This window comes from Sus scrofa, chromosome 12 (genome assembly GCF_000003025.6).
Source record: "Sus scrofa isolate TJ Tabasco breed Duroc chromosome 12, Sscrofa11.1, whole genome shotgun sequence".
NCBI lineage: Eukaryota > Metazoa > Chordata > Mammalia > Artiodactyla > Suidae > Sus > Sus scrofa.
In genome coordinates this window covers 38,461,287-38,474,084 of record NC_010454.4, presented here as the reverse complement: position 1 = coordinate 38,474,084, position 12,798 = coordinate 38,461,287, and the positions used below count along the sequence as shown (strand labels likewise).

At 45.3% G+C, this 12,798-nt stretch overlaps 1 protein-coding gene across 2 annotated transcripts in view; it reads right to left on the bottom strand.

Moving 5' to 3' along the window:
• The window catches only part of AATF (apoptosis antagonizing transcription factor), a 101,729-nt gene extending 89,453 nt beyond the window's left edge, over positions 1 to 12,276 (bottom strand). For both annotated transcript variants that reach the window (XM_003131707.4, XM_005669032.3), the window contains exons 1-4: positions 12,032 to 12,276; positions 10,422 to 10,613; positions 7,007 to 7,417; positions 6,415 to 6,552 (exon numbers count right to left, since the gene is read on the bottom strand). In XM_003131707.4, the coding sequence (XP_003131755.1) occupies positions 6,415 to 6,552; positions 7,007 to 7,417; positions 10,422 to 10,613; positions 12,032 to 12,122 (832 nt within the window). In that variant the 5' untranslated portion in view covers positions 12,123 to 12,276. The remainder of the gene's footprint in view (positions 1 to 6,414; positions 6,553 to 7,006; positions 7,418 to 10,421; positions 10,614 to 12,031) is intronic.

Below are 12,798 nucleotides of genomic sequence, written 5' to 3'. Positions count from 1 at the left end.
AAGCCTCTAAAAAAAATTAAAGTACAACCCCTCTGTCCCACCAACTGAATTTCCAGGAAGGATCTGCACTTTCCAATTCAAAATGCACTAGTCACATGCGGCTACTGAACACTCCAAACGTGGTTAGTCCAAATCAAGGTGAGCTGTAAACAAAGAATATACTCTGGATTTCAAAGACGTGATGGGAAAAAACATACATAAAAGATCTTATTAATATTTACATACTGGCTATATGCTAAATTTATGATATTTTTATAAACCAGGTTAAACATGTTAAAAATTAACTTTACCTGTTTCTTTTTATTATATTTTTAAACTGCAATTACTAGGAAATTTAAATTTAAATATGTGATTGGCACTCTATATTGGACAGAGCTGCTTTTAGACAAATTGCACAAATGCGTATGTACAAGGGTGTATATCAAAGCATGCTTTATAAAAGCGAAAGGCTGAAAGAAACCCAAGTATCCATCAATACCAACTGGCTAAATAAACTGCAGTAAATCTATAAAATGAAATACTCTGTAGCCACGGAAAATGCTCATGTCTATCTAAATACACTGCGTGAAATAATACATTAAGGAAGAAAAATAAGCTCATGAAATAGTACGTAGTTATAAAATTCCCTTTTTGTTTTTAAAAGGTGTTTGCGTGCGTGTGCGTGTGCGTGTGCGTGTGGTGTGTGTGTGTGTGCAAACAGAGAAAAAGGTCTGAAAGGATATTCATCAAAATGACAACTGTGGTTACCTCTGGGCAGCAGGATTACAAGTAATCCTTATTCCCTTCTTTAAGCTTTTGTGTCTTTTCTGAATATCTGAAGTAGGCCTGACTTAATTCTATAGTTAGAACAGTAAAGCCTTTTTAAAAAATGATAGCCATTAGCTAAAACAAAAAGCTCCATCTTGCCCCCGTCATGGTGGCCAGATGACGCCCACGGCACTAAGGTCCCCAGGCCTACACAGTGCTGCACTTGAGAAGCCTGCAAGCGCCCACGTCCCACTGGATACTTACACCCATCCCAAATAATTACGAATATTTCAGGGTTCTACAGGTCATTTATGAGAACTTGGCCATGAACCTGTAAAGTGTTAATCGAGGGAACACTGAAATAGATGTTCATGGATTTGTCACCTAAGGCCACTGAGTAATTAAAAAGGGGGGAATTTTACTGACAATATTAGTTGCCTATGGGTTAGTGAAGGGGTGGCAGGGGGACAGGTTGGGAAGGAAGATTTTCTCTATATAGTCATTAGCGTCTCTCGAATTTGAGCTGTGTTAAGTGTACTGCCTACTTTAAAATAAATTTAAAAAACAAAACAGAAACATCATCAAGACGGATTGCCATGACTAACCCTAAATTTTAAGTCATTCTTCAAGATGTGTCTTAGTGCTGAGGTCAAACTGGCATTAAAAATTTTAGTCTATTTAAGTCAAACAGTTGAGTGGCCGAGGGAAGGGCCACAGAGAGATGAGAGGGTCAACGCGAACCAGAGGTGGAGAAATTGGGGTGGCAGGGAGCAAACAAAATGTAACTGATTAATAGTGGAATGTGTTTTCATACTATCAAGCAAGTAAAAAATTTCAACACTTCCTCTATATTTACATTACATTATACTGTGTTCTTGGGGGCTTTTTGCTTATAGGAAATATCAAAATGTCAAACCATTGTTTCTATTAAAGGTCTTTAAACGATACTACAGTTTAGACCTATAATGAAACAGGGTGCTCACTGCAGTTTGTAATGCATCTCATTAAATACATTAATAACATGCACTTCACTAAAAGGTCAACTTATTATGGCTGAAGTTTGGCTTTCCTTTAATCATTTCATTTAAAGCTACAGAGCAAACTCTGGAAAAGACAGTAGAGAGTGCCCATTACAGAAATGCTCTCTCAATCCCCCCCTCCATCCCAATCAGCAATGCTTATTAATAAATCACTGTTAATGTTTTTATGTTTATGTTTCTACAATATTAATGACATTAACTTTTTAAAAATCCTTTTGTCTTAGAGACCCATGCTGACTTTCTGATAAAATGATGTCTGGTATTTGCTTCAAAGTAATCCAGAAGCAGGGGGAGAAGTTAGCCTGAGTAGATGAAATAAGACTGGCCCTAACTGATTAACTGCTTAGCTAGTAACATTACATATGGGTTCCCTGTACAATTCTCTCTACTCTTACAAAAGTTTGATATATTCCAGAATGAAAAGTTTTAAATAACTCATACTGAGGTTTCCTTAAGTCACTTGCCTTCTTCCTTTTATACTGTTGCCATCAACAGAAAAGAACCACCTCCTCATGCTATAGAAGTTTTTAAAAGAAAATCAGAGGGAGTTCCCGTTGTGGCTCAGCATTAACAAATCTGACTAGCATCCATGAGGACGCAGGTTCGATCCTGGCCTCACTCAGTGGGTTGAGGATCTGGCGTTGCCATGACCTGTGGTGTAGGCTGCAGATGTGGCCTGGATCTGGCGTTGCTGTGGCTGTGGCATAGACCGGCAGCTGCAGCTCGGATTCAACCCCTAGCCTGGGAACCTCTGTATGTCACAGGTGCAGTCCTAAAAAAGCAAAAAATAAATAATTAATTAAATAAAAGAAAGTCAGAGAGAAAAGGCTAACCTCTTTAGAGAAATGGTTTTGTGCATGGAAAAATCCCTTAATTTTGCTAAGGCTACTTCATGCCTCACAATTTTTACAACTACTAAGAGATCAAAAAATGTCTTTGAAGTTACTTCACAGTAAGAGTTATAATCGCCAATGTGTAACACCAGGGTGACTGGGGACTGAGAGCATTGGGAAAGAAAGGCAATATTTGTTTAGTTTCTGAAGAGGAGAGTTTAGGGTGCTTAAGGTACGAAGGCATGCTGTGCAGGACTTGACTGTGGCTAAAACAGAATTCTGCTCTTTTTTAGAGGCTACTATTAGGACTAGGAGAATAGATGACAGTGACAAGGAAAGAATCTATCAAGAAAACACAACCTAAATGCAGGATCCTAAATGCAACGAAACTGACACTGAGAGGATGTAAGAGGAATCTGAGAGGAAAATGAATCAGAAGAGCAGAACCCACACACCGCATGTAGTATCATCAAAACCAAAGGGAAATATTTCAAGGAAAAGTTGAAGGCTTCAGGGAGGCAGTGGCTGGGTCTGGCAATAAGGAAATCTCCAATCACCTTTTCACAGTCATAAAAAGCCAAAGCTGAATGTAAGTATTACCGCTGATTAGAACACTAGCCATTTTCCAGAACAAATGGTTCACTTAAATTATATAGGGAGGGAGTTCCCTGGTGGCCTAACAGGTTAGGACCTGGCATTGTCACTGTTGTTCCGCATGCAGCAAGTGCAACCAAAAAAAGGAATTATATAGGGAATGTGAAAATGAATAAAAAGTCAAAAGCACTGAAGACAGTGGAGATGGTGGTTAGTGACAATGAACGTTGGCTGAACGCTGCCAAATGCCTCTTCCAACAGAAAAAGAGAATACGTGTACCTAACATTGGTGGTGTGCTGTGTGCCGGCCACTATGCTAATGCTTTATATCGATTATGTCCTTTTAATCCTCACAACCATATTATCCATTTTACTGGGAAGCTAAGTAACTTGCTCAGGGCCACACAACTAATCCACTGCTGAGATGGGATCTAAACCCATGCAGTCTGGCTTTACTGTAAGACCAACCAAAGTGAAAAGAGATTTAATTAAAGAAAGTAAGTTTCATTTTTGTCTTGGGGTCAGTACAAATTCAGCCTATGTTCCACACCAGCTATATAACACAGTATAAGTCGTTCATCTAGAGTAATGTAACCAAGAAATTTGTCTTAAACTCTGTTTACCAAGATAGGGAAATACACAACATACTATATCATACTGTCATAAGGGTGGAAACAAAATTAGCTATCCTTCAGAGGCACAGAAATTCTGATAATTAGAAAAGTGTCTGCCCTCCCATCTTAGAATATGTGACACCAAACAAACATTCTTTTCTTCTCCCTCTTCTGCTGCAACCCAACCAGTCCGATTAAGAGACCATCTGTCAGATTAACTGGAGTTCACCAATGAGGCAAAGAGGCAACTGGTGAAGTACAAGAAAAGACAAATTAAAAAGATCAGCCATTTGCAGCAACATGGATGGACCTAGAAACTATCATACTAAGTGAAGACAGACAGTGACAGACAAGCATCATATGATATTACCTCTATGTGGAATTTAAAAACAAAAACCAAAAAAGCTACAAATGAACTTTTTTGCAGACTCGAAGACTCAGAAAAATTTATGGTTACCAAAGAGGACAGGTTGGGGGTGGGGAGAGAAAGACTAGGGGTTTGGGAGTGGCATATACACACTGAGACACATGGAATGATTGGCCAACAGGGACCTGCTGCACAGCACAGACAACGCTACCCACTATTCTGTGATCATCTATGTGGGAAAAGAATCTGAGAAAGAATGGTTATGTGTATATGTGTAACAGGGTCACTTTGCTGTATGGCAGAAATTATCACAACCTTGTAAATTAACTATACTTCAAAAAAACTTTAAAAAAAATAAATAAAAAGATCAGAACTGTTGCAAAATAAAAGTCAAGGAGGTCCCCCTGTGGCACAGTGGTTAAGAATCTGACTGCCGTGGCTGGGGTCACTGCAGAGGTACAGGTTTGATCCCCAGCCCTGCACAGTGGGTTAAAGGATCCAGTGTTGCCACAACAGTGATGTAGGTCATAGGTGGCAGCTGAGGCTCAGAGTCAATCTCCGGCCCAGGAACTTTCATATGCTGTAGGTGCAGCCATAAAAAAAGTAAGATTAAAATAGCTAAAGAAACTAAATTATATCCAAGAATGTGTCCATTATACCCAGCACTGCCTAAACCTTAAAATATCTGTATTTTGAGCGAAACCAAAAGGGGAGGGGGAGGCTCAAGCAAGAATAAGTAGCAAAATGGAAAAGGCCTTATCTTGAAACATTTAAGACATTCAATCTAGAGCAGCCTAGGTCTCATTCCAAAGGCACACCAGGAATTGGGGCACCAGGGCATTAAAAATAGCAGTGAGGCGCTCCAAAACTCTCTCGAGCGCTGAAAACCACTACCTATCACCTACTCAAGGGAGGGAGGGCTGGAGGGGCTACAGGGCTACAAAGACCCACCCTCAGCATATCTACAGGGTTCCTGACTTCAGGTATGGCAGGACATACACTCTAAAGACGGGCTCTAGGAAGTAAGTCCTCACTAAACCAAGAAAAGGTCACAAAATTTCCTGCCCTAGAAACACATTCACCTTAAAGGGTTTAAGGTGATTCTACCTAGAGGCAGACACCAAATCCACCGTCCTCCTCAGACCCTTTCTAATACTAACTCCATGATGTTACAAAAATAAGGTTTAAAGAACAAATGAAAATGGTAAGTCTCAGCCTGCACATCAGGAATGGAGATTCTAAGCCCTGTGCACTCCCCCCCGAAATCTCCCTCTGCCCCAGTCCTGTGCTGCCACTGGGCACAATGGCACACGGGGCGGCACAGAGCAGAAGGCAGATCCGAGACCGTGAGGCAGAAAAGCTGGAGGAGTCTGGCTCTGCCCTGCGTGCACGAGCTCTGTGACTCTGGGCAGCTCGGGCCTTGGGTCACTCAGCGGTAAAATGAGGCACCCAGGCAGGCACCAAAGGCTTTCTAAATTCCTTTTCCCTTCTAAAATTCTTGGACCTTACAGCTCAGCAATTCTCTTCCACAAATTTTTCCTCCCTCTGCCGCAACCCAAAGGAAGATAGGATGAGGTCATCTTAGCGTGCTGTGCTAGAAACTGCCCAACAAAGAAAGGCGTCCTGTGAGCAGACGACACAACCAACTTAAAGGAACTGAGTTTAGTCGCTGACTGTCTCCCTTTTGTTCTATACGCATGGGTTTTCTCTGAGTATTAAAGTAACTCGGGGGAAGTTCCCGTCGTGGCGAAGTGGAAACGAATCCGACTGGGAACCATGAGGTTTCGGGTTTGATTCCTGGCCTCGCTCAGTGGGTTAAGGATCCAGCACTGCCATGAGCTCTGGTGTCAGGCGCAGACATGGCTCAGACATGGCTGTGGCTATGGCTGTGGTGTAGGATGGCGGCTGTAGCTCCAATTAGACCCCTAGCCTGGGAACCTCCATATGCTACAGGTGTGGCCCTAAAAAAAAAGAAATAACTCTGAAAGCCAAGGAGAGGAGGAGCGAAAAGTGAGAGCAGGGGTGAAAAAGGGCAGGATAAACATGACTCAACCTATTTTGATGCAAGTTGTCTTCATTTGATAAAAAAGTTATATTGCTATTTTTTTTAAGTTGAAATCACTAATTTATACCATATTATCACCAAAGCTAAAACTTCTCACCTCTGTGGTGCTGCAAATACAAGCCCACGTGTCCCAATACGGCGTAAGAATTCTTACTGTTTTTTAGGGCGCTGGCAAATTCTGGGCCACCTTTGTCCTTGAAAATAGGGAAAACATCTGGTTGAGGAAGCTGATTGGTGGTCAGGAGGGCTTTTTGTAACTTGATCCTTCCTTCCAAGAGCTGGTCCCACAGTGCTGAGAAAGAAAAAAGAATTCCATCCCTGGTTATAACAAGTCCCTGGTCGGGGAGCAGGGGAGGGACAGGAGACCACAGCCATCTCTAAGCAGCCTGGCTCGACCACCGTGTCATGCAACGGGAACACTCTCTATTAGAGGAAATAAATCCAGCACGGACGCGAGCCCACCGGCTCCAGGAGAGCAAGCACGCTCCAGCCCCAAGAGAGGAGAGGTTTTTCTCTTCAATCTTCCGCAGCTGCCGAAGAACGAGAGAAGCAGCTAAGCAGCGCAGCCCAGCACCGGCTGGCTAAGCGCAGGGGGACGGCGCTTTAGGCCTCTTGGTAAGTGGGACATGTCACTAGCTAACTGCAAGGACACCGGGGAGGGCAAAGAGCCAAAAACAAGCAAACAGAAGGGAGATCAAATGCAGATGAGGCCGGAAAAACAAGCAAACCGCGAGCCATGTACACACCTATCTGGTTCTTCACAGCTCGGCCTTTCTCCACTTCCTCGGAAACCCTGGCGCTGGAGAAGGTCATCACCACGCCGTCGTCCTCGCTGGCCCCGTCCTGGGCCGTGTCCTCCCCACTCTCGCCTTCCGAGTCCTCCGCACCGTCCCCTTCTTCCATACCACTCTCCTCCTCCTCGTCTTCCTCCTCCTCCTCACTGCTACCCAGGGCATCCATTCCCTCGGTGAACTTCTCAAAGTCACGGATGCCCTCGACACTGAAGCCCGCCGCCTCACCGGAGCGGCTTCTGCTCTTGTTCCAGGCCGGAGCACTGTCCCCGTCATCACCACACTCCTGTTCCTCATCGGATTCTTCCAGACCCAGCCCCTCTGAATCTCCATCTCCAGACCCTTCCTCATCAGATGTTTCTTTATCTAAACGAGGGAGGGAAGAAAGAAAAGAAAAATGTTACCTTGAGACAAGCAGTAGGCCTTATCTTTCACTTTAATTAAAGAATTATGGCACCTACCTCCCCCCACAAAAAAGTATTACTGTGGAGTTCCCGTCGTGGCACAGTGGTTAACCAATCCGACTAGGAACCATGAGGTTGTGGATTTGACCCCTGGCCTTGCTCAGTGGGTTGGGGATCCGGCGTGGCTGTGAGCTGTGGTGTAGGTCGCAGATGCGGCTCAGATCCCACGTTGCTGTGGCTGAGGTGTAGGCTGGCAGCTACAGCTCCGATTGGACCCCTAGCCTGGGAACCTCCATGTGCCGCAGGAGTGGCCCTAGAAAATGCACACACACAAAAAAGCATTATTGTACTCAATTCAACTCAACAAATATGTATTACATATCTACTATCTGTAAAATGCTAAGGGAAAAACAAAAATAAATACAACATGGGTCCTAGGTCCCAGCCTAATGAAAGGCTCTAGTGAGACAGACGAACCCATAAAAACTCTAACACAGAGAAAAATGAAAGGTGCTTTGACAAAGTTTTGATAACCAAGAGGAGGAAGATATTTTAGCCGTAGGGCAAATGATTTCAAGCAAAGTTATAACCAAGAGGTAGCCTTTGGTCTGAAACTTGAAAAAGGGTCAGGTTTCAAAAAGTGTGAGGGAATTACTGGTTTTGCCAAACGTGCATCTGAAACGGAGTTTACCATGACCCATCCCAAATGTACAATCTCTATCACGCCGGTGTACTCTATTAAATTCGTATAACGCCCCTATCATAAGCCAGCCATGGATAAAAGCTGGAGACTGACAATCAGAATGCAATACCTGTGCGGGAGCGGTAGATACGCATAATCAATAATCGCAGTACAGTGTCATTAGCATAGAGTGCACGGAGAAGGAAACACCTAACTCTCCTGGAAGCATGAGAAATGGCTTCATGTGAAGGAAACATCAGTTTCAGACAGAGTAGCGGGGGAAGGCAAAGAAAAACAGCAGGTGCAAGGTCAGCACACAAAACTGCACTGTACCGAATGGTGGGACGTGAGTCCAAAGATGGGCTGAGGAGCCCAATCAGGAGGGGACCTGTCCTCTACGGGAAGGAGTTTGAACCTGATCCTTCGGTAAATGGAATCTTAGTTATGGCTCCCGATTTTACTTCTACTTAGGGTATCCTGATACTGACAGGTCTCTATGGATCACCCAAACGCTTCCACAGCAGAACATAGAGATCCCATGTACAGGAAGCATAATCATGAGGTACAGGGACCTGTCACCAGCAACTTTCTTCAGAAAAATCAAGATTTTATGACAACATGACAGGTTTTAATTTCTTTAAGTAACACTATATAAACTTAAGACAGAGAAAGCTGTCACAAATATACGGAAACTAAATGCAAAAGAGTGAAGAGAAACAATGCTTTCTTTATATGCATGCCATTTCTCAGATAAAGGAATATTCTCATAGAGTAGTAGTTAAAAGTATAGATCTTAGGAGTTCCCGCTGTGGCTCACTGGGTTAAGACTCCAACTGCAGCTGCTTGAGTTGGGTGCAGTGGGTTAAAGGATCCAGCGTTACCACAGCTGTGGGGTGGATCACAGCTGCAGCTTGGATTCAGTCCTTGGCCTGGTAACTTCCATATGCTGGTGTGGCCATTAAAATAAAAAAAAAAAGTACAGCTCTTAGAATCAGACTGCCTGGGAGTTCCTGTCATGGCTCAGCAGTTAACGAACCCGACTAGTATCCATGAGGACGTGGGTTTGATCCCTGGCTTCACTCAGTGGGTTAAGGATCTGGCATTGCCGTGATCTGTGGTGTAGGTCACAGATGAGGCTCGGATGCCGAGTTGCTGTGGTTGTGGTGTAAGCCAGCAGCTACAGTGCCAATTGGCCCCCTAGTCTGGGAACCTCCATATGCTGCAGGTACAGCCCTAAAAAAGACAAAAAGACCAAAAAAAAAAAAAAAAAAAAAAATCAGACTGCCTTACTTGAGGGCCGGCCTGCACTTACTAGCTATCTGACCTTGAGCAAGCTATTTCACATCCCCTCAATTTCCTTATTTGGAGACAAACAGTACCAACCTCACAGGGCTATGAGGAGGATTAAATGAGATGTTACCTATAATGATAATGGTGATAATATTTTCTGACAAGTTACCACGCCCCAGGCTCTTAGAACTTCAAGAGTTGCCACAGTGCCTGATACATGGTGAGCTCAATAAATAGTATATTGGTCTCAGGATTGGTCTGTTTATCAGTCTCTAAGCAAAGAATATGAAATAAGCTTATCATGTGGGAGCCCCCAGAACTGTATCAAGGACTAAATCATGGATATCCTAACATGAATGACTGTTTCTTTTATATTATCTGTGGATTCTCAACATGGTACCTCTGACCTCTCTAAAGGAAAACAAATGGCATCCACTCAATAACCACCAAAGCCGGCCCTTTCCTCCACTCTAAGAAACTCACAATCCTTAAAACTATAAGCTCACATCCTCCTAACTCTTGCAGAGAACAGGAAAGCGCTATGAAATTTTTACAACGGCAAAAAATGAGTGTCACAAATTACAGTGACTGAGCAAAAAGTGAAAAATCAAAGGAAAAGGGTCAAAATTCATGAGCAGCATGTTCATCAGAAACAATGCAATTCAGGAGTTCCCTGTGGTGCAGTGGGTTAAGGATCTGATGGTGTCGCTGCAGCAGTTCAGGTTACTGCAGTGACGCAGGTTTGATCCCTGGGCCAGGAACTTCCATGTGCCTCGGGCATGGCAAAAAACAAACAAACAAAAAAAAGTATACCAATTTAAGAGCTCCAGATTTTAGATTCCTTATGAAGTGAAATTAAGTACTTAGAAGGGCTCTTTCTAATGCCAAACCAATGGTTTCTCCTAAGATAATAGGTAGGACATCCAGTTTTGCAGAGATCATTAAAAAAAATTTTAACCTAATAAATTAGGAAAGAAAGCAAATGTCTACTCACCAGATGAACCTGGCAGAGTCTGCTCCCAATGGTCTTCCTTCCAAGCTTTTCTAGAGGTGGTCTTGCCAGAATACCTCTTGTCTGTATCCAAGAAGGAGGCTGATGCCAGCTTTCTAATGGTACCCACCACGGGGAAATCGCCTTCCCCATCGTCCCCTTCATCAAACCTGTCAATCACTCTGGCAGCAGTGGCTGTGGGGAAGGGGAGGAAAGTAATCAGAATCTTCAGATTAGAAGGAACTTTAACGGTAACACTGGGTAACACTGCCGAGGCTTTGAATTCATACTTGAATGTCCTCTACAAAATCCCCACCATGGGAGTTCTCGTGTCTCCGTAGGTTACAAACCCAACTGAAGCCCATGAGGATGCTGGTTCAATCCCTGGCCTCGCTCCGTGGTTTAAGGATCCAGCATTGCCACAAGCTGCAGTGTAGGCCGGCAGCTAAAACTACGATTTGACCCCTAGCTTGGGAACTTCCATATGCCACAGGTGTGGCCCTAAAAAGAGAAGAAAAAAAAAAGTCCCCACCATGAGTTTCCATTGTGGTTCAGCAGGTTAAGGACCTTACCAAAAGCTGGGGGGTGGGGTAGGCAAAGATCGCAGATTCAGCCCCAGCCGAATGTTGCCGTGGCTGTGGCGTGTTTGCCTGCAACTCACATTTGACCTCTAGCCCAGGAACTTCTATATGCCACAGGTGTGGCCACTTTAAAAAAAGCCGCCAAGTTCCAAGAACAGCAAAGTCATTACCTCCCAAGGCAGACCACTTACTCTCCTGCTGCTGTTCCAGAACAAAAAGCTGACTCTCTGCATCTACTAGAAGGATTATTTCCATGTTTTGGATCATAGAAAACTGGTCTAATTCCTCTTTCATCTGTGACTGTCGCTCAAATATTTTAAGTCGGCCATCATCATGTTCTATCTTCACTTCAGCCCATCCCTCAGGGAGTTTGCTTATCCTAGCTAAACAGCCCCAGTTCCTTCAACTGCTTACTTCTAAGACACGGTCCAGCACTCACATTTATCCCTCCTTATTCCCCCTTCCTCACACTTCTCTGACTCAAGCCTAAAGCAGGATTAGACCTTGAACCTCATCTTACAGAACAGCAGCCTTATTCGTCAGCAGCTAAGCAAGTGTGTTGAGGACTAAAAAGGCTTAAATGGCACCACAGAAGCCTACTTCTTCCTTCATCCTCCAAGTAAGTTCTCAGGGGCAGGCAGAGTTGGAAAAAAAAGGGGGGGGGGGAATGAGACTTCCTTCTCCTCATTTCTAATGCAGTGCCATTAAAGACATCCTTAAAGATAACTTCCAACCTGCTACCAGACTCTGGCTCCCTGCTACAGCCCTGCACCAACAGTGAACCGAAGCCTGAGTCCTCCGGATGCTCCGCCCACAGGAGCACCAAGTCTAGAGTGAGCGTCAGGATCCCGAAACCCTCCTCCCCAGACCCGGGGGACACTCTCTGGGAGGCAGTTTTCCTCTGCGCAAGAGGAAACAGAGAAGGCTTGGCGGCGGGGGCCCAGCAGCTGGCCCTTCACACGCCGCCCAGGTCCGCACCCGGCACGGCCCACACACAGCTCCGCACGTGGTCTTGCCCCGGTCAGGCCTCACCCTCCTCCGGGTCCGCTTCAGGATCCGCTTCGCGCGGTCGCGGGTTCAACAACTGTTCCAGCTGTAGCGCCAGAGGCTGCGGCCCCGCCATGGTCACCAGGTCTCGCCCGCGCCGCGCTCGTGAATGTCGCCCTCTCCCTGCCGGGTCCTCCTGCCGGAGACTGCTCCCCAGCACAGCCAGGGACGCTCGGAGCCGGGCGCCCAGCTCCGGATCGGCAACTTCCGGGAGACTCGCGGGAGGGGGCGGGACTTTGTGCGTCACTACGGGCGTTGCTAGGATGAAAGCGGAAACGCCCGGAAGGCTGACGCGCGTGCGCGTGCGCCGAGGGGGCGTGTTGGGCAGCGCGGGAGCGAGCGGGAGCGAGCGAGAGCACGTGGCCGCCGCTGGCGCTGAGCCGAGACTGCGATGCGCGGTGTTTTTTTTGAGTAAAGTACGCTTGAAGATTTGTCTGAGATTGGCTAAAAAGTAAAGAATAGTGTAGCCGCGACCCTTGGTGGCTGATTTAGGGAGGAGGAGTAAAGAGTGAGCGCCTCGAGCTTCACGCGTGCTTTAGGGCACGCACAGACTAGAATCAAAAGCAGGTTTGGCATTTCATAATTTGGAGGAGTTTGGGGTCGGGCACACGCCCCTGACCCCGCGGTGGCCATGACTTGGAAATCCTGCCTCAGGGATGGGCTTGCGTAGCTGTGCAGTGGACTGCTGCATCCTTATTAATAAGAATAATAGAAGTCACTATGGCTGTGAATAAATAAAGGTCGATTCTGTA